Here is a 22,678-nt window from a genome sequence, read left to right as displayed (position 1 = left end):
CAAGAATTCACAGCCGTCCTTTGCAGAAGAAAAACAAAGTGTGTGACAAAATATTTCTGGGAAGACAAAGGTTGAAAACTACGAGGAACAAGTTGAGAAAGTTCTCTTTTCCTTCATAGCACTTCCTAGTCTTTAAAAGTCCATTTCCTAAAATCATTTAGATTCCCCCACCCTCCCGTAAACTTAAGAGTGGGCTCTGATGAACATTGGTAAAAAGTTCTACTAAGATATCGGTCAAGAGGTGTTATAGTGGCAAGTGGAGTGAGTCTTTGTTAGCAATTAGTCATTCCACTGTGAAGCACCTTCATTGGATTGTACGAGAAAAAAAATAGCGAGTGAGTCATTTTTGTAAATTATAATTATATATTTTTTTAAACATCTGTGTTTAATTTATCATTTTTCATATCTAAATAATTAATTGAAATATATATTTTTATTTTAAACCTTTATACCTCAAAACCTGGATGTGATAGATCAAGATTTGGATTCAGCACACTCAGACCTTATATAAAGAACATCTAAAATTTTTGATGGGAGTTTTTTTTTTTTTGTAGAACAGAATATTAATGCTTTTTCAACACAAAACTTACTGTAATGTTGTAAAATTTGAATTTCTATTGAGTACTGAATGCAAATAGAAGAAAGAACATAGAGGATAAAATGTAAAGAGTATCTCACATGTGCTTCCTTGAGAAGCGGGGCTTATCCTCGGACCTCCAACAATGCTATTAATATTAGAGAGACAACAGTTATTTTCTCCCGACTTTTTGCATGGCCAGTCCATCCCAATTGTACACACTGATGTGTGACTCTTGTGCTCAGTCATTTATGTGGATTTGGCACATTCTGCTGATGTGAATGCTACCCAAAGTTCAATGACTTTTAAGTTGACTAATGACTTTGTCCTGGTGAGAGTAAGTTAGTATAACCATCTAAGGCATGTTTAAGCCATTGTTGGGCCAAAATAAAGCTCCTGACAATCCTAAATACGGTACACGAGATATGATAGACAATCCCAAGGTGCAAGGTCGTCAAGAACATAACACATATCACATCATCTAATTACTTCTTTCTTACTCCTTTTCTCTTATTTTAAGGACCCTAGTTTTCTTCTTCTCTTCAAGGATTCACCATTAGACAGACTTGGTCACCTCTAGATTGGTTTGGTATTGATATGTGTGAGTGGGACCTATGGAGGACTGGCACCCTCCTTCAGTACTGGTTGCTGTCAACATAGGCTTGGGCTCTCTGCAAATCTGTGCTGCAGAAAGCAGTTCTGAAAAATGAATAGAACATTTTCAATCACTAGAAAAAGGTTCAATTTATCAAGAAAGAAGAAAAAACCTCAGACTCTCATTCAGGTGATTCCTTAGACTAAAAAAAAAAAAAAGAATAAAAAATGACAAATATATAAGACTGCTTAAATAATGTGTGACTTTGGAGCTCCCCATCACGCAAATTCTATTCATTTTAACTTACTTTTCAATTATTCTAAAATCATTCTGATAAATAATGAGACAAAACTTCAATTCATGGCACAACAAGAAGCAGAAATGGTGACCTAAGCCAAAAAAATAAAACCATGCTCTAAGGTAAAACAAGACTACCTTGTGATTATGAGATTTCACGGAAACTGACAGCTCATGTCAAACAAAGGGCTTCTTTGCATTCAAGTTTTTTTGTGAAAATAAGTAAAACATTTGGCCTATGCATAGAGATAAAAAGAGGGATTTTACATTGTTAAAAGCAAACAATGACACAAAAGGCGATGTGACTGCAGTCAGTTTGAGCAGCATACATACATGCACGCACGCACAAGGACCGATGGTGACACAAAGACACCACGACACGATGGGTCAGACTCGAATATTCTGGTCAGGCTCTTTGAGACACAGGCTGAGGAATGTAAACAGGCTGAAGGCACGAAGGAAATCCATGTTTGCGGTGTCTGCCCAAAGCTGAGCCTTCACAGCTCGGTCATCAGCAGTCTTTTCATGAGTTTTTCTCGATCAAGCTCTCGTCTCAAGGCCTCCGCACTGCAAGTGTAAGAAGGCAGAGGTTAGGCAGGCACTTCCCTGATCTTGTTGCCATAACTGCTAGTAAAAAAGCAGCTAATTCCCCACCTCCAAAACAAATATTACATCAGATGCTGCACTAAAACTTTGACAACATGTTTACTGTGAAAAGCCTGGAAAAATGATCTAGTTGACCCATGACATAAGCACTGCCTGCGGGGCATTCTTAAAATGAATCTACCCACCCACTCTGGCCACATGACCACAGCTGAGAGATGGAGCTGGATACAGCTTCCCTTTCTAGTATAAGCTGAAATCTGATTGTTTTATCATTTTATTTTTCTAACTGCTCTGTTTAAAATGAAGCTAGTAAAAAATTCTTTTGTGACCTTCGAAGTGCAGTTAGGCAACAATTCCTCTTAAATATATTAGCAAATCCAAGCACAGCCATATTGCCTCCACGCTAATGTGTGACTGGACTCTTGGTCCATAAAAGTGCAGAGAATTCAGGTGTTACATGCCCCATATACAAAATTTGGTCAGTATGACTATGAAATTAACTTGGAATGTTATCCAATTTCCTGTATATGGCTAGGCTGTCATTGTATGGCATATACAAATTAACTAGTCATGATCAAAGTGATGTAGCTGGGTCTGTTCTTTCATTTTCCTGGCTCCTTGGGTGGATGTGGGCATAACTATTTGTTTTTCTTTTTGTAATGAGGTGACTGACCAGCCTTAGGTCTCCAAAGGTTAGAAGATGTTTGAAGGATGTATTATTATACTGGCAATAAATGGTACAGGACCTGTGAAAAGTTAAATTAAATGTTTACACGCATTACATTCACAACAAGTCACTGTCACTGGTTCACTTGTGGAATAAAATTAAACAATGCATTAAAAAACTTTCATAGGGGTCCATGGGTCAGCAGTTACAATTAGGTGGACCAAGAAAGTCACTTTTTGTGCATTCATGAGAAAAATGAAAAAAGTGAATGGTGTCTGAGTAGACAGAGAGAAAGACTGAAGGAACAGCTTGCTAAAGCACCAGTATACTGAACATAGGAAGTGCAGCATATTGACAAGCCAGTTACAATAACGAAAGAGTAGGAACAAAAACATATACAAATATTTTCCCTTATAAAAAAGAACATAAAAAAATTTCCATTTTACCTTCTGATAAGAATCAGCCAGGCAGCCATATAAGAGGAAATGAAAAACAGAGCTCTAATTTAAATATATCAAAACAGGAGAAATATTGAGATTTAAAACAAACACTGCAGGAGAAACATTTGTGGATGTGCCAGTCAAAGATTAAGCACATCTGAGAGGCAACACAAACTCACAATGCAAAACATAGACAAGAGTTGGCAGGACAGTCTGAAAGGCAGTACCTGTCAACCAGAGTGGTGTGTCTTGCTGATGGGTGAGGGATGGGCATGACATCGATCTGAGGTCTTTTGGTGTAGCTATGGGTTAGCTGCATTGGCTTAGCAGGAGATGATGGGTGTCCACAGCACTGCAGGCGTGTGTCTATGACAGGCATCTCTACCTAAAAACAAACATGTTACATATTAAGTAATGATGGTGGTAGGGGGTACTCTTAATAAACAGTTCAATCCTGCTTATGAGAGATCCTCTGCCTTCTTTATTTAAAATTAGTTTGTTTTTTTGTTTAACTTTAGAATCTCCTGTTATATAAACCTGAGAATCACCAAAATTCTTGCAAGCAATAACAACAAACAAAAGAGAATAATAAGGACACACATCTGCATAACAAGAAAAAAAACACAGGAAAACAATGATTCATTGAAGATTAACAAGAGGTATCTTGTGTGACCTCCTCTTGCAGCGACTCCTGACAGTTGCCTCTAGTAAGCCAATGAGCATCTGAATCTATAGAAATAGAATAACATCCCAGAACTGCAGGCAGAGGGGTCAGTCTCTGGTTGTTGTGCTCTATGGGCTTAAGTCTGGAGAGAAGGCAGCACCGGCATTCCAGCAGGACAATAAACCAATATTTCTAATATATCTTGAGTTTAGAAAGGTACATAGAGGTGCCCTTGAAAAATACCTGCCAACATCTTAACATATACTTGTGCATTTCAGCTCTGAGAACCTAGAAGTTGTTCTCATTTATGATACTGGGAGGGTGCATTCTCTTTTTAAAGACAAAGACATGAGCATTAGCAGCCAACATGGGCAAATCTGTCTTTAGCTTGATTGGTTAAGATGCTTGTTTTCATTCCTCCAAAGATATAATATGGCTTCAGTTCCAGAACTACTAGAGGAAATTATAGTTGGTTAAAATATTTGTCATACTGATCACAAAAGAAATTTAAACAAATTAATCTCTCTCACAAATATATTCAGCACAATTTTTTATTTATTTTTATTTATGCCCCTTCCAAACATGAGAAACCTTACCAGTATTATCTCATTCTAGCTGTGGCAACATGTCAGTGTGCTATTCAAAAGATAAAATATCTGGAAAATGTTTGAAGGTTTTCATGTAAAAGTAAAAGTGAACCTTAACTTAAGGTAAAGTTTAACTTAACAGGGCTTCACAAACAGAGCCCATCCTCTTTAATGGCCAATTACATGTAGTCCTGGTGCCCTTCAGTAGCTCAGGTACAATGTTGAAGTTGGGAGACAAAAGAAAATATTCCTGAGATGCATATGTGCTTTGAAATATTTTTCGATTTTAAAGATTATAGACATTGAGATGCATTACTAGAAAGTCTGGGTGGAATGGCAAGAGGGTCATATTCAGCATGTAGAAATAAAATTCAGATGGAAAATAAACTACCAGCTGTTGGTTATGCCAGCGCCATTAAACTGCTCCCACTTGACAGTATAGCTAAAACAGACATGTTGTATTTATAAAATCAACTTATTATCAACTGTATTTAGTCACTCTTTGGCACTGCATGTTACATATGTGGATAATGTATAATTGTGAGAATCCATTATGATAATCTGACATTTTCAGTGTGGCAACACAGCAGGAAAGACAGTTGTTCGACTGTAAGCCACAGAAAACCTGATAGGGAACTTCTCATTTTGGTAGACTGTTGGGAAAGCAACAAACATCGTGAGCTGCAGTTTAGATTTGCCAATTGTGTTTTAATTAGTTTATCAATGCTGCTGTCCACATAAACTTGCATCATCATACCATAGTTTTATTAATGTAGACTTCTGCACTTTTTCAAACCAGTAGCTATTTTAAGAAAACTTATTTTAGGGCTCATGTGGACATTTAATGTGGCACCATATTATCTAAAGGATGTAGGTCAAACATGAGCCACTCTGTCAGTTCTCAATCGACTTAGTTCTTAAATGGACGTTAGTAGCTAACTGATGAATGAACTTAGATATCTGCAGCAATCAAAAGGTCATTAAGGATATAATTTGAAACAAAGATTCTATTTCTTGCCAGTGGAGAAAGCAATAAAACAAGTCATCAGACAAATGCTGGTTCTATTCTCATATCATATAGAGTGCAACTATAGAGGAATATTGAAGCTTACCTCATATTTTGTGTGGATCCTTGGTTTACTTGACAATTCTCTACAAATTTGACCTTAAATATATTACATGAAAGCTAACATTAAAATACACACCTATTGTGTAAACTAGCTTCTTTTTTCATGGTAATAACACATGCTTAAATTATTCCAAACCTGTGACTTGATATCCAATAAAGCATGAAAAACTGATTACATTATTAGTTAACATAAAGCAACTAAGAATATGAAGGCAAACACTAGAAGACACAATGATCTCTCAGAGTGGATGTGTTTTGTTTCTTTAGACAAACATCCAACAACCATTGGCTTTAAATAAATCCACTGCTATATACCTTACAGAACTTTTTTGTTCGCATGTAACCCCAAAAAAATAAGTTGAGTTACTACAAAAATATAAGGCATAATAATAATAATAATAAATCTCTAACAGCCCAAAATGGCTCCTAGGTACAGAGAATAAATCAGAAGCCCAATCTCCCCGGTAAATGTGCCTGCAGGCCAAATAATCAACATGTCAGATAGTCTGAACACAGATTTTGTGTAATAGGTGGTCCTTTTCTAACAAATGAAAAGTAATGAGACATGCTTCACAGATGAGGGTTGTGAGCCTAACTGATAAAACATGTCAACTGCCCAGGAAAGATTCCCTGAACCCTATGGCAGAGTCCCAGTATGCTATCCTTGAAGTTATTAATGCAATTATTTGAAAGCAGTCTGGATATAGCATTTCTATCACCAACTTAACAAAAAGAGTGCCAAAGGGAGAAATCAAGAACTTAAACTGAGGATGAGTGATCTTAACAGGCAATGAAACATTAGCACCTTGAGTCTGCCATTTTGTGCAACTAAAATTTACTTCCAGAAACTGGAAAAAGGGTACACAAATGACCATGACATTTAGACACATTACCTTGCTGAACAGAAATTGTGGCACAGGTGTAAATGGATCGAGAAAGGGATCGGCTTGGTCTGAAGGTACTTTTTTTATCTAAAGGGATTTAAAACAAAAAAAAAAAAGCAAACAAAAAAAAAAAAAGAATCACTCAGTACTGTAGCCGCTTAAGGGTTAAGTAAACTGTTAATTCAAGAGTGGGTCAAGAATTGTCAAACATCAGGCTCACCTCAAAATCTTTGACAATACTTCTCTGGTAGCTCATAACCCAGACAGGACATTTCTTTTTCTCATACATATGTTGGCTACGATGCTCTCTGCCCAACTTTTAGCAGATTTAAAATTTCACATTTGGTTGTCTCATAAGAGATGTTGAAACACACAACATATAAAAATGGCTGTTAAAGGCACGCTTTAGATCACATGGCTGCAACTTGTCATTGGTTCCTTGAATTGCATAAGTTTTCCTGTTGCTGATTAATGTCATTTTACATTTAGCACAGCTTTATGTTATACAGAAAACTGATTATCATGTGAAATTACATAGTAACACTTTAAATCCTGAATGGCTGCAGTGTCTCAAACATGGGTCTCTAACACTCTTCTCAGGAACTCCTCCATACCTAGCCATGACAAATGGCAGGTCATAAATGCCCAGGTAAATTGTGCTAGGAATCCACAATGATTTCCTTGAGTTAATGCTCTGTACTGTTTTCAGAAATAAGACATGAGGAGCCACAGTGGCTCCAAGTTAAATTGTAAGATGCTTTTCCCAGGAAATGTAAAAAAAAAAATAATAATTAAAAAAACTGAAAATGCAATGAATGTAGAAGCCAAATGCAATATCACATCAACTAAAAATTACATAAAGTACAATCCCCAATCAAGTACGCCTGTTTATAGCAGAGAAACCCCTTTATACATCTGCTTGCAATACAAGTACTCCCTGCTGCAGCCCTTTTAGCATTCTGGCAGGAAGAATGGCAGGCCAATATCCTCCACTGTCTCTCCTTTCACAGTTAAACTTACTTTAACCAATAGCACTGCTAACTGACTGTGATCAGAAAACAAATGATAGACTTAACAAGTGTTATCAACTAATATAGACAATACAAGTGGTCTTCTGCTATTGGAATGGAATGTCTGGCGCATAGGAGCAGCACAATGGGACACCTTCCAAGATGAAGTGATGGATCTTGAACAGATAGATAGATAGAATTGATCTTCTAAAACATTCAGAAATTGCACATTCCTTTTAAGACTTGCAGAAGCTAAGGGGCATATGTGTTACAATGATGACTGGAGGAGGAGACACAAGAATCACAACATTTTGTGGTGACACTACTCAACAGTGTAGCTAATATGAAGCAGTGGCAGCTGAGCACTTGCCACCAGAAAAACATCATTAGGAGCCTCCCAGGACTATTCTCTCAGTTGAGTAAAATTCAGATATGAATGGGAAGTCAGACACACTGTGAGGGCAACAAAACATACATGGGCTTGTTCTGATGAAACTGTCCCTTTATGCATTTTTCAAAAGTGAATGTGTTACACCTACCAGAAGACTCCATTTAAAGGATGTACACAATTTTATTCAAATATTTTTAATCAACACTTGATGATTTTTACAACGTAATACAAGAATATACTTAAATGAAGTTGTAACAATGGATTATTCAAAGCATAAGAAATAGGACTGAAGGTAACTAATGAGTTAACTAAACACGGCTTAAAGCTTGAGCATGCGAAGGTTGCCTCATTTTAAGAGGAACCATCAAAGTAATTAATAAAGTTAAAATGAAGTCATAAATACCCCCTTAAAAAGCAAGAAAAAACTAGTGAGAAAGCCCAAACACTCCTATTATGAAGCGGTGATGAGATCAGTGGCAAAACCCATAGGACTCCCATGTTAATGAAGCACTGTTTAGAATAATGGAAGATTCGACATGTATACAAAGTTACTGGTGGCTGTAGTAAAATTCTGCATATTAAGAGCCAAATGATGTGATGTATTAGATAAGGTAATGGTAATAGGAAAGTAGAAAAGGGAATGAATTGCTTTGTTGATTGCTTGCTAGGGTTGATTCGGCTGATCTGGCTAGGTGTGTGTCCCCTTCCTCCCGCAACACCCCACGTGCGTCTCTCCTGAAGCTCCGCACTCAGTGGAAGAGGATGCGACCCATGGATGTTTCAATAGTGACCAGAGAACCTCTTGATTGCTCAATCCATGGACTGAGACATTTGTGCACGTCAATGTACAAATGAAGAATCATTCTACATTTTCATCTGGTCACCGTGAATGACTTCTCTAAAAATAGAGGAAAGTTTTTTCCACAACAGATGTAAATTTAGATAGTAGTTGTATTGACTTACCCCTGATGATAAATGCCCCCAGTTATCCACAGGGTGCTCAGGAGCTCATTCTCATATTTCTGCTGGTTCACAATTTTCACATTCATTGCTTTAATTTTATCCCAGAAATATATTTCTAATTTATATCAAGGTGAGAATCAACAGAGAAACCAATCATGTATACTATTTGTAATTTTAAAAAAGGGTAGGTTAAATCATCTATAAGATACAGAGAAGGGAAAGCCTACCTGGGAAAGGTCCACTTTCCTGCAAATCATTCAGGAAGATGCATTCATGATAAAGGTATGAACACAACTGTGTTGGCTAATATAGTATACAGAGCAATATTCAAAAGACTACAGCAAAGATGTACATTTCCTAAAGAATTCTGGGAAACAGCATCCAGAGAGACAGAACCAAAGAGGTCATGTAATGATTCTTATTCTTCTTTCGGCTGCTCCCATTAGGGGTCGCTACAGCGGATCATCTTACTCCATATCTTATAATGTCATATCATGATTAAGGGGACCTTAATTGGCTTAACTGCCACTTGCTGGACGCATGTGACTCAGACAGGTGTCAGAAGGTCAGGTGAAGGAGATGTTCTTAATAAATAAAGAGTAAGAAGCCAGACAGTGGTCAGCAGAGCTGTGGCTATAGAATACTTATAGGAAACAATGGGGTGAGGCCTTGATTAGGTGTTCTTTAGGTAGTGTGTGGTTCCATTTAAGGTTACCCTGATAATTTACACCATGCCATTTTTATAGGCTGAAGGTTTGATTACTGAATTCGGGGAAACTTCAGAAAGCAGGTAGCTATACATATTTTTGTAGTCATATATTTTTATTATTTTAAATGCCTGCCAACTAAATTATATTTAATGTCTATTTTATGCTGCTATCCTTGCCATTAATTCAACAACAAAAATAGTTCTTATGTAAGGGCACACGTGTAAGTGATATAAAATGACCTTTTCACTTCAAAAAGGATTGTTAATACAAGTATTTGAACAACATCTGAACACACCTCATTTATGACTGAGCTATGATTTTTGTTTGGAAGCTCAGTTTTGAGGGAGAAAGGGGATAATAATTTAGCCTTTGACAACTGATTATGTAGAAATGTTTATTAAATGACAAAGATACACATTTTTGTACAAAAAAAGTAAATTAACATTTACAGCTCATCAGTTTAATTAGATCATAATAATAAGTTTGTTTCAGTGTTCCCATATTTTTCCTGTTATGTCATCCATAAACATGGACCATGAGGAGTGCAATTCAACTGAGTGTAGAATTGCAAATTCTTCCTAGATTAGGATGCAAACTGCAGATTTATTTAGAAGAAGTTTTTGTATACAGAATCTAGGCCTAATCCCCTACCTCATACATAGTGCTGCCAGTTTAGGTTGTGGCAAGGGTATGTCGAACTAGCTAGTAATTAATATAGATCAGTGCTTCTCAATTATTTTCTGTCATGCCCCCAGCGCCCCCAAGAAAAAGAAAACATCTCGCGCGCCCCCCGCGACTATAAATAGTATCATTCGTCTATAAAATTGTTATAAGTACACCTCTGCATAACACTGTATCCTTATTAACGTATAAGAGAATAAAAAAAGAAAGAAATATGGACCAATTTACAACAAAGAATAGCTTTATTAGATGTAACAGAAAAGATTTAAAGTGCATTCTAAATTCAAAAAAAATTTAAAAGAAAAATAAAAAAGCATGTTCCCCGAGGTTAAATGCGCCCCCCCTGGGGGGCCCGCCCCACTATTGGAGAAGCACTGATATAGATGAATAGACAATAGGCGTGTAAGCTTATTTTCTGAAGGAAATGGCATGAGAGATATAATGTATATGTAACTAACAAAATAAAAAAAATCCTACCTTTATTATTTAAATAGGTTTTTGAGCACCATAAACAACAGCAACAGTTAACAGTATGCCTTGAACAGTGTTATGAAATGCAACACCATTGATCATGAGAAATTCCCTGTGGTGTGGAAAACTCTGTTCAGGTGTTTCTTTAGAATGTCCCATAAGAATTCAACTTGGGAACGACCATCTGACTACTTGGTTTTTTGTATCTTTTAACCCACAAAATGATAAACTGTTCTTGATGAAACTTTCTGCTCATGCCTATTTGTCTTTTTTCCACATGGACTTAATCTACTAGTTAATGAATCCATCCCTCTGAATTCCAAGTCTACATCGGCTTAGACAATTTTCTCATTAAACATCATCAAGCCTAGTAGTTTTTGTCACTTAAGTTCATACTCTCACAATCATCCTCTCAAAGCCAACATGAGAATTTTAAAACATAACCTTAAACATGATGGGACAGAGTTTGTTTTATTATCTCACCAAACACACTATGTAGGAACATGGGTTCAGAATTATTTAAAAACCTTTAAAGTATATCTTGATTTTGTCAATTACCTGAACGAATGTGGGCAAAACAGAGCCTCTAAGATAAAGCAGAGTACAGTTTAGAAAGAGAGGACCTTAAATGTGTGTGCATTTTGCTTGTTTCATTATTATTATTAGGCGTCATATCCTGCATAAATACAATGAAAACTTTCATGAGACAGATGCATAAAATTTTAACTATCCAATCTATAAATTAGACTTGCTTCTTTGAATTAATTAGATATGTAAAAAAAGGTTCAATTTAATAAGACAAACAGAATATGTAATGATCAAACCAACCCAGCAAGAAATTTATTATACTTTGACTATTAAAGCATTTTTTACTTCATAAGCTAGAAGATTAAAAAGATTCAGCATAAGGTCACAAAGAACCATATATGAACGTAGAAATCATAATTGAACATAAGTTGTTCCGGGAATTCCATTTAAAGGGTAGAGAATCCTGGATACTGAATGAGACTACTCCTACTTTTATGGGGAAAATTGTAGTCCATTCGAAACAGAACCCAGGTTCATTAAAAAAAAATCACCCTAAACTACAATAAAGAACATTGTACTGTGTTTACTAAAAATATGGTTCTCATTAAATATGCCAACTGTTTTAAAGCAATTATTGGACTTTCAAGCATATGTTTTGTTCATGTTTAATTTTGACAGTTTAGAGTAATATGATGGTGGCAGTTACACAGAAAAAAAAAGAAATAAAAAAACTCAAGATGGCAAATACCATGTTATAAACTTTTAACTGAAAAAACCTGAATATCATCATGATAGCACTGAGCCGGGGGGGATGAGGGGTGCATCTACGTGCCTTCCTTTTTTTTTTTCAAAAAATTCCCACCATTTCACATGTACCAATCCATGTAGAAAGCATGTGTGATCAGGATTGCGACCAGCAATTTGACAACATGCGGTTTCAAACTGTTAGACCAACAGCAGCTGTTACTAGTCACATGGTTTGAAACCGTACACTTTGAAATTGCTAGTCACATGAAATGATGGAAGGCATTTGGGTAACAGCGGACGTGATTGGCCAGCGAGCCAAGCAGCAGGTTTATGTATATAGATTGCTTCTAGTAATTGAAACTGTATAAGAAAGGTACAATAAATTCTGTTTGTATATTTCTGCCACCTAGTTGTGTTAGCAGTGTTGGGGGCAACACATTAAAAGTAACTTGTTGTTACATAGTCAGATTAAAGTAATGAGTAACATAATGCAATACTTATATTGAAATAAAAATACCTGCATTACTTAAAATAAAAGATTTGCATTGCTTTTTTTATTTAAACTTTTCATGCCTTCTGACTTTTTCTTGAAATAAGGCTGGTTTAAAGAGTGCTTGTGCTCAACACTGACGCTGAAGACAGCAACTAAAAAAAGGCACATTAACATTTTTAAGACTTCTAACATTTTAATTAATACTACATTTCCTACAAACATTTTTGGCAGCGTATTATATCATTGTGGCAGTTTGATGATCATACAACATTTTGTACAGCCACAAGGGGAATTTAAAGGGGGCGGGTTTGTGGGGAGGCTGACCCCACCAACGGATGCAATAGTAAGGGGTTTCCAGAAACAGGTTCATGAAATAGATGGATCTACTATTTAATCATGTTCTTTATATTGTCAAACTACAAACTGTAATTATATGCAGCTCGTCTGTATGTTAAATTACTCAGAAATTATGATACAGCATGTTGCATTAAAGTGTCATCACAAAGACACAATTATTAAGTTTGGCTTATTTCATAACTGCAGCGTGCTGGGCCGCTGCAGTGCCCGCTGATGAATTATTGCTCTTTTATATCACTCTTTCAGGTAGCTTGCTTGCTGTTGCTGCAGTAGGAATTTTTATGCAACCTTGACAGGTTACCATCTGTATTGGCTCCTCTACCACTGGCATATTTATCCAAGGGAATGCCAACTAATACTATGGATGACTCATCTCATCATTTTTTTCCCCTCATTCTGTCTACTGTCTTAAATTTGTGACAGTGTCAGCTCAGCACTCAAAATGGTTCACATGGCTGGAGAATTTCCTTTCAAATATGTGGTACACTTGAACCAAAAGGTTTAGATAAGCAGGGTATGCATTCTCAAATAGTAAGGTTGCATATCTGATCCTATGAGATTCTTAGATGGAAATTCTACCAATTTTCTGTTTGATGACATTTTGGATAGCACATCTGCCTCACGTATCCAGTACCCAGAGTTTGAATCCCAAACCTGATCACTGAGTGTGATGTTTTGAAATCTGCAAGGATTTTTCTCTTATGATTCTCTGACTTTCATCCTACATACTAAGGATGCATACATTAGCTTGAATATCAATGCACAGGCACTGCATCCAAGTTTTTTCCTACATTGTGTGTGTGAAGATTCCTTTTCATTATGGCATGTTACTTTTTTTCTTACTTTGGCACTGTTAAATTTGCTCTGTGTTCCTTAATAATCACAAATCCACATAAAGTATATAATAGCTGCATGCAGTACTTAGTTAATCTGTCCATTTAGTTTCAAGTTCAATTAATATAGTTTTAGGTCACAGAGGACTGGAGTCTATTTCTGCAGAACTGAGTGCAAAACAGGACAGACTGCCAGTCAAGTGCAAGGTTGCTACTATATAATAACGTTAAAATAAGAAACTCTCAAAGTCCAAAAGGGAATACTGTATACCCATAGACATTAGTAAAAGAAAGAAAAAAAGCATAACACTGATGGAAAAAGTCACTTTGGATTGTGGTGATGATGTAGGAACTGAACAAGGACTGTCACATAATTGAGTTTATTTTATATTTAAGTAACCACTATGTGACTACATGATTATTTTCTTTTGACTCAAGGGTGTAGGGGTAAGTGTTGCGTGGGTGATTGGTAGTTCAGTTGGCACAGCTGTCCTCAAATGGCCGCTGTGGTGGTTTGATTTTAAAACCATGATAAAACATTAAGACACACGTATACATTTACTGTATTAAGTGAAGTTTAATATATACTATCAGTGGTGTTTAGAATTTCAAATACTCCTAAAAACTATTATCAGAATTATCTTGGATGGATTATCTGCCCACAAAGACTATTTAAATGGTATTTGTCAAATTTCTAGCAGCCAAACTTGACTTCTTTGCTTGATTAAAAATGCAACTTGTACCTCATTAATTTATTCTGCTACACACTTTCAGTGTCTACTACTCATTTTCTAAACTTCTTCTTGTACCGGATCACAGGCAGACTGACGTCTTTCCCAACAACAGCAGTATCAAGAGAGACATCATTTATGGATGGATTATCAGTCCACCACAGGACACACTCACCTAAACCAGGCTACTTGACTATCAGTTTCATTGCATGCATTTTCTAACTGGACGTTCTGAGACAAAACCCAAGTTTGGAACCTTAAACCTTTCTATAAAGCATTATAATTGCTGAAGTTAGGATATCAAACACTCATTCCACTCAGTAAATTCCAGAGCTTCCAATAAAGTCACATTGCTGCACACAATACAACCCCAACTTTTTGTCTTTTGTAATGACCTAAATGTTATGACAGCAATAATACAGCATTTGCGGTTTTAATCAGTCATGTCACTTATCTACACTGATAATAACATGATCAGCTGCTCCATCAACTGGCATTTGAATAATGGCATTGCAAGGAATGGTAATAGCTGTAGAGGATGCTCTCTACCCATATATATGTGTTTCAGATAATTCAACCGATTTTTATTTTGAAATGATGTAATGTCTTCTGGCTTGGATCTTATTCTCTTGTCCTTTTACAGCCAGGTCAACATTATGAGAGATGTATCTTGTATCTAGTTTACTTGCCACTAACAGAAATAACTAGACAGTTACAAGGAGAGGGTAAAACAAATGGTAGATATAGAAGCCAACATACAATTCTAGCTTATAAGCCTTTTTGTTGGAGAGAGGACTGTGGTCAACCCATTTAACTGGGCAGGTAGAGAACAGGACAAAGAGGTTGTGAGAAGTTTTGTTACGCAGGAAGAAAAATCACAGTCCAGTATTCTGAAGAACATAATGTAAATTGCGTACTGGTGAGTAGTACTGAGCACTGCTTTACTAGATTGGTGACATTTTTACATGTGTGTGTTGTAATCTGGAGTTTGGATCTCTTGGAATACATTTGTTTTTAACATTCTAGATGTTTTTTCCCTTTATTCAAATAGTACATACCTGTAGCTGGCCCATAGCAGCCATGCTGTTTAAGGGTTTCTATGCCTGTTGCGCGAAACTGAAGTCATGTGACATAATGTCATGCATTTATGGCGCCCATGAATTGGATCCTTTTTCCAAAACAACTCTCAATTATGTTACTGGAAGCTGAAAGGCACTTCTGAGATTAACTTAGTTCTGGGCTTTATTTATTTTGCAAATTTTCATTACTTTTTAGTTTGGTTCTCTTAATTAGGTTAATTAGGATTGTATTGCGGTTTCTGATTCTGTTTTCTGTCTGTTTTTCTGGTCCTCATCTTTGCTATACCCACCAATGATCCTTACTTCATTTACCATGTTGTCTTCAGGAATTTTAATTTAAAATCTTAACAGTGTCTTGGGCAAAAATTTTTTTTAATAAACATGCACTAAAAAGAAGAATTGGTTTCTAATTAAGTAAGTATTTGAAATGAAAATAACAGCCACTCTGGACTAGCATGACCTTCTTGTGCAAGTTAACCTTCAGCAAATCACACTGGACAGACTAACTAGCTTTAATTTGAAAAGGCCTGAATTGTTTCATTAATCATAAATCAGTTTATTGTCACATTTAAAAAAAAAAACTATGCAAAACCAACACTACAGGCCGCTTCTTAACTACTGTAGAGCAGGCATTGTACTCTGGTTTAAGACTCCAGGAGCGATACAAGCCAAGGAGTGATACAAGTGCTGCAGGCTTTCAGAAAAAAGAAAAAAAAATCCTGAAAGAAACCTCCAAGAACTGAACTTCCTGCATAGTTAAAGTACCTGCATTTGAAAGGGTGATTAATATTCTTTTTAGCAGCGTTTTTATATGTGTAGTAACGTATAAAAGCAAACCTTTATACAAAAATATTTATTTGAAATGTAGATGTAAATTTAATGAAATTTTAATATTGTGATATTTTTGAAAACAAAAAAGAAAAGAGATTATTTAATATACAAGTTCAGTAAATGTTAGGCTCGGAATAAGATGACTGTGTATGAAAAACTCATTCAGTCCCTGTTGCCCTCCTTGGGCTCAACAAAGTAGCACTTCTCAGCTTGTCTTCACTACAAATCTTAAAATATTTGTCACTGTAAAATGTTGTGCTACATGCATAAAATGCTTGGGAATGCTAGACACCACAAATGGTGCTATATAAAAATTTAAATAAATACATAAAGCCCTTTAAGTGGTATTTTTCCCCTGAATTCACAACTTGCTTACAAAACACTTAAAGCATAAATAATGAACATATTTAAGCCTAAGAGTATCAGCATATATTTGTCCTTTTAAAAATAGGATTTGGCCTTACCAACACCTTAAACAAAATTCCCTAGATATACTGGAAAGATACACAAGTTATTAAAGTATGTTTAGTGCACAAATATCTTTATCTTCAGTATTAGTTTCACCGAGATGCACAGAAAAACCATACTATAACATTTCAGAGGAGACAGCTGTTGAACTGACAGCCATACTCACTATCAACCACACAGTACAAAGTAAGAACAAACACATTTACAGCACATATACAGACAGAGAGAGAGAGAGAGAGAAAGGGAGAGAGGAAGAGAGAGAAAAAGAAAGTGAGATCAAGTCCCATGTGAAATACCGTATATGGTCAACTGCACTGAATTGCGTAGCAAAGCTCTGTGATTCTGGCAAACACCATCATAAGCCCAGCTGGTGCCAAGCATGGATTGGTCTTTTGACTTCTAAGTGCAGTGTACCACATATTCAGAAAACTAATTTATTGCATTGTAATGAAAACATTACTACCTTTAGTCTGTCTCTTTTCTGGATGTCTTCCTCTTCTGCTGTTAATAAACAGTTCACCTGACAATCCTTACAATGTTACCTTTAAGAAACTTAAATAAACATAACTGTAAAATTCTTCCTCTGATTACTAGTCTGGCATTTTAAGCCACAACTCCTCCCTAATCTAGAATGGTTTATGGTGGATAAACAGGCACAATGCACAAAGATGAAATGCAGGTACAAGACATTTGCTGCAGTTCCAAAGGAAAAATACAAAAAGCCTCAAAATACAACAATGAACAGGATTTTGTAATATACAAATTTGAAACTTTCCTATATGTAAGTTAAAATATCTTTTAAACAAATATAATATGCTCAAAAAAATTAAAGGAACACATCAGATCTCAATGGGAAAAATCCTGCTGGACATATATACTGATATGGACTGGGTAATGTGTTAGGAATGAAAGGATGCCACATCGTTTGATGGAAATGAAAATTATCAACCTACAGAGGGCTGAATTCAAAGTCACCCCGAAAATCAAAATGAAAAAATGATGCGGCAGGCTAGTCCATTTTGCCGATATCTCATTGCAGCAACTTAAAATCATACTCAGTAGTTTATATGGCCCCCATGTGTTTGTTTGCATGCCCTGACGTTCCTAATGAGATGACAGATGGTGTCTTGGGGGATCTCCTCCCAGATCAGGACCAGGACATCACCGAGTTCCTGGACAGTCTGAGGTGCAACCTGGCTGCATTAGATGGACTGAAACAATGTCCCAGAGGTGTTCTATTGGATTTTGGTCAGGCGAGCGTGAGGGGCAGTCAATAGCATCAATTCCTTCATCCTTCAGGAACTGCCTACATACTCTTCCCACATGAGGAACCCAGGACACACTGCACCAGCATAGGGTCTGACAATGGGTCCAAGGATTTCATCCTGATACCTAATGACAGTGAAGGTGGCATTGTCTAGCTTATAGAAGTCTGTGCACCCCTCAATGGATATGCCTCCTCAGAACATCACTGACCCACTACCAAACCGGTCATGCTGAATGATGTTACAGGCAGCATAACGTTCTCCACGGCTTCTCCAGACCCTTTCATGTCTGTCACATGCACTCAGGGTAAACCTGCTCTCATCTGTGAAAAGCACAGGTCACCAGTGGTGGACCTGCCAATTCTGGTATTCCATGGCAAATGTCAATCAATCTCCATGGTCCACAGACGTCAGGCCATGAAGTCTCATGAAGTCTGTTTCTGATTGTTTGGTCAGAGACATTCACACCAGTGGCCTGCTGGAAGTCATTTCGTAGGGCTCTGGTAGTGCTCATCCTGTTCCTCCTTGCCTAAAGGAGCAGATACCAGTCTTGCTGATGGGTTAAGGACCTTTTACAGCCCTGTCCAGCTCTCCTAGTGTAACTACCTGTCTCCTGGAATCTTCTCCTTGAGACTGTGCTGAGAGACACAGCAGATCTTCTGCCAACGGCATATATTGATGTGCCATCCTGGAGAAGTTGGACTACCTGTGCAACCTCTGTAGGATCCAGGTATCGCCTCATGCTACCAGTAGTGACACTGACCATAGCCACATGCAAAACTAGTGCAAAAACAGTCAGAAAAGATGAGGAGGGAAAAATGTCAGTGGCCTCCACCTGTTAAACTATTCCTGTTTTGGGGGTCCATCTCATTGTTGTCCCTCTAGTGCACCTGTTGTTAATTTCATTAACACCACAGCAGCTGAAACTGATTAACAACCCCCTCTGCTACTTAACTGACCAGATTAATATCCCAGAATCACTGACTTGATGCTATACTCTGATTTAAAAAAAGTGTTCCTTTCATTTTTTTCAGCAGTATACTTAAGTAATCACAAACTTATTGTGAAACTGCTGTATTTTAAACCTAAAAGTCTTATGTACAAAAAACTGAAATGGCATGTAATGTCATTTTACATGTATGTGAACTCTTAAAATATACACACACAACTCTTTTGTACATACATGACATTAATACATATTGTATAATGTTATATAATACCATAAATTACCTGATATGAATACAAAGATGTCCTGTACATACAGCACAGTATGCATTACACGTCACACAAACCTGAATAAACCTGTATATCTCTGAAAGAACTTCATGTGAAAAGTATCTTATATGCTTGTAAAACTACTGTTTTATCGTTTTATTTTATATTATTATTATTATTATTTGGGCAGCAGTAGCTCAGTCGGTAGAGCGGGTGGTCCAGCAATTGGAGGGTCGCAGGTTCGATCCTGGCTCCCGGCATGAGAATGCAGCTGTTGTGTCCTTGGGCAAGACACTTAACCTACCTTGCCTGCTGGTGGTGGTCGGAAGGATTGGTGGCGCCAGTGTTCGGCAGCCTCACTTCTGTCAGTGTGCCCCAGGGCAGCTGTGGCTACATAGTAGCTTATCATCACCAGCGTATGAATGTGTGTGTGAATGGGTGAATGACTGTTGTGTTGTAAAGCGCCTAGGGGGGTTCTTGAACTCTAGTTAGGCGCTATATCAAATACAGGCCATTTACCATTTACCATTATTTCACATATGTGCAGAAGTGATTTAATCATGAAATAATCACCCTGTACATAGCTTAAAGTATATTGCATGTATATTCAAATATAAAGTACAGTATATGTATCTCACATGCATATGGCACTATTTTTAGGAAAGTGAAACTTCCCTCAGTGGGTCATTTTATTCATGTACAAAATAAAGGTTAAAATATTAATAAGGGATTGTCTCATGTTTAGAAAGTTGCTAGAGATGGTTAAGTGCCCTTTACTTCATTTTAATTAATAAACAAAATAAATTGTTAACCTCTCTTTGAGAATGGCAGAGCGATGGCACTAGCATGGATCTACTGTAAATTAGGCAGCATAATTTATTTACTAATTTTAACTGCTAGTACAATGCATAACACATTACAGAACACTAAATGAACCAGTCAGAATCTATTCACAAGTGGAGAAGAAAGTATTAGCCAAGCTTACAACACATATATTCCGATTACAAAAAGATGGCTAATGAAGCCAAAAAGTCAAATGGCAACTATGGCTTTATGGTGAGCAGGCATGTACTTACTAGGGGTGTTGCCTCAGTAAAATCCATAAGCAGATCACCTGGCTCCAGCGTCATTTTCCCAGAAAGATCAGATGAACTCTATAAACAGAGCATAAAACACATTGTGAGCTGCAGGAGGTCTGAGATAACTGGTGACTTTCAACATGGCATGTTTCACTGGCTGGTTGACAATTCATAAAATCCAATTATTGTCTGTCGCCACATGCCGGGCAGGAAAACTCAAGTCTCTTATATAAGGTGAATAGGTTAACTGTGAGGTTTTAGTGAATTCTGGAAATTAGCAGACTTTCCCATAATAAGTCTTTACATTCTAAAAATAAAATATCAACAAAGTTTGTGCAGAATGTCACAAACTAGAATGGTGTAGATGTTTTGATATCTAGCCCTTAGTCCCACTTTCATTTATGCTAAAACACTGCATTCAAAAATGTACTTATTGATGACGTTTTATTGATTACTGCCATTTTTTTCAGTTTATGATATTTTAAACTGAATATATTGCATGAGATCTTTTGGCCCTAGACTGCTGCATCTTTTTTATGTATACTACACATTCTCTTAGTGTTCATCCTTTAGGGTTAACTGGGTTGTTTTCTTCCTTTATACTGCTAGAAGAGGCGTTTTATCTTCAGAGACCTAACCAGTAAAACTATAAGTAGAAAATACATGGCTGTAACAACATCTGTTCCAATATACCCACGACTTTGTGGGTAAACAGCCGACCTGGATGAACCCAGGAAATGACAGTTAAACCAGTGTACAGAGAGAGAGAATTGATAAATGGAGCAAGACAACTTCCTGGCCAATAGGCAAAAAATGTGGTTCATAGCCAAGGATGCTGGGAATATACTGTATTATTCATTTAAAAATGAGGCCAACAAGAACTGACAGAATATGGCCACTCTTCCATATAACTGCTAGGAAGTAGTTTATAATACTTGTCAAAGAGAAATAGGATTGTTCTGCCCTTTAAAATACTAAGAAATGACTTCCCTTCAAGACATGACCTAAAGACACTTGAGACCAGAGACGTAATGAGGCTAGGGTTGAAGTGCTGGCACATTTAGCCTCATTGTTGGATAGAAGACAGGTCACAACTGAGTGGCTGAGGAAGAGAATCTGAAAGGCAAAGTAAAATTGGGAAAGACAGAGAGATAGAGATAGAGTGTGCGCAAGACTGCATCCAACAACAAACTGTTGCTTGCCATGGTTCCTCCATGGCACCCAGTTCTCCAGCAACAATCTCTGGCCTCCAATGACCATGAATTAGATGAAGTGGATTTGACCACTAAGTTCTATTCTATTCCTTCTTTGTACATTGTATCATATATAACTTTATTAATTTGGGGATTTTCCTTTGTAAGACTCTTACTTGTGTTTCAGTTTAAAATGAATTCACTTGTGTTGGTACATTTTGGACTGTGTGATAATATTTCAAATGAGGAAAGTGCTGCTTGAATGATTGTGAACCAAAATTGTAGTTCTTTAAATGTTTTTTCTGTGGCACTTATACAAACTAGTTTACACCTTACTCAAATAAAGGGGTGTATGTGTGCAAATTATATTAAATAGTTAAAGTAGTTTATGGTTACAATAGAAAAAGCTACAGTTAAGTAAGAATTAGCTAACGTGATCCAATGTCCATTAGGGCAGGACAATAAGATAAGCATAAATGGGTGCCAAGTTAAATAAAAAGTCAGTTACCAAGACAACATGTAGGAGACTGTCTTAGTGTGCTACACCCTGTTATGATCTAAAAGACACCTCAGACCAACTAATGTGGAGTATTACAAGCTCAAAGAGGTGTATGAATTCATGAAAGAATTTTCTAAAATTCTTTTTTTTTATTATTTTTAAGACATTTTTCAAACAGAGAATACTTGGGCACTACCCAAATGTGGAAATCTCTCAAACTTATCCTTGAATGCAACAAGAAAACGTATATAGGAAGTTCAGAGCAGTTTCATGAGGTCATCCAAATATTTCCAAAATCTTACTTGGCACAGTGTGAAATGTTTTAACAAGTCGTTGTAAAAGTTTACTCACATGTTCCAAGAGCTGGGCGATATGGGCAAAAATATTATCACAATACATTTTTTCTGTATCAAACGATTTTGATAATTATCACAATATAGTTTCACATTATTGTTTCCATTTTTAAAGAGCATCTATCCATCCATCCATTTTCCACCCCTTTGAATCCGAACATAGGGTCATGGGGGTCTGCTGGAGCCAATCCCAGCCAACACAGAGCGCAAGGCAGGAACCAATACTGGGCAGGGCGCCAACCCACCGCAGGACACACATACTGTACTAATATACTCTGAATAAACAAGTTAAAATAAATATTAATAAGCAGATTAGATTTATTTTTGAGAAATTC

General features: G+C 36.7%; 1 protein-coding gene across 5 annotated transcripts in view; it reads right to left on the bottom strand.

Annotated features, from left to right (window-relative positions):
- Nucleotides 1–1,395: 1,395 nt before the first annotated feature.
- Nucleotides 1,396–22,678, bottom strand: part of epb41l4b (erythrocyte membrane protein band 4.1 like 4B) — a 404,010-nt gene continuing 382,727 nt past the window's right edge. For 3 of the 5 annotated variants that reach the window (XM_039737615.1, XM_039737617.1, XM_039737619.1), the window contains 5 exons: nucleotides 20,296–20,373; nucleotides 6,456–6,533; nucleotides 3,410–3,567; nucleotides 3,189–3,191; nucleotides 1,396–2,036 (listed from right to left, as the gene is read on the bottom strand). In XM_039737615.1, coding sequence (XP_039593549.1) covers nucleotides 1,967–2,036; nucleotides 3,189–3,191; nucleotides 3,410–3,567; nucleotides 6,456–6,533; nucleotides 20,296–20,373 — 387 coding nt within the window. In that variant the 3' untranslated portion in view covers nucleotides 1,396–1,966. The remainder of the gene's footprint in view (nucleotides 2,037–3,188; nucleotides 3,192–3,409; nucleotides 3,568–6,455; nucleotides 6,534–20,295; nucleotides 20,374–22,678) is intronic. The other 2 variants (XM_039737616.1, XM_039737618.1) reach the window with 2 other exon arrangements.

The sequence above is a fragment of the Polypterus senegalus genome, chromosome 15, assembly GCF_016835505.1.
Source record: "Polypterus senegalus isolate Bchr_013 chromosome 15, ASM1683550v1, whole genome shotgun sequence".
NCBI lineage: Eukaryota > Metazoa > Chordata > Cladistia > Polypteriformes > Polypteridae > Polypterus > Polypterus senegalus.
Note: the sequence above shows the minus strand (reverse complement) of the source record. Positions and strands in the feature narration are given on the sequence as shown.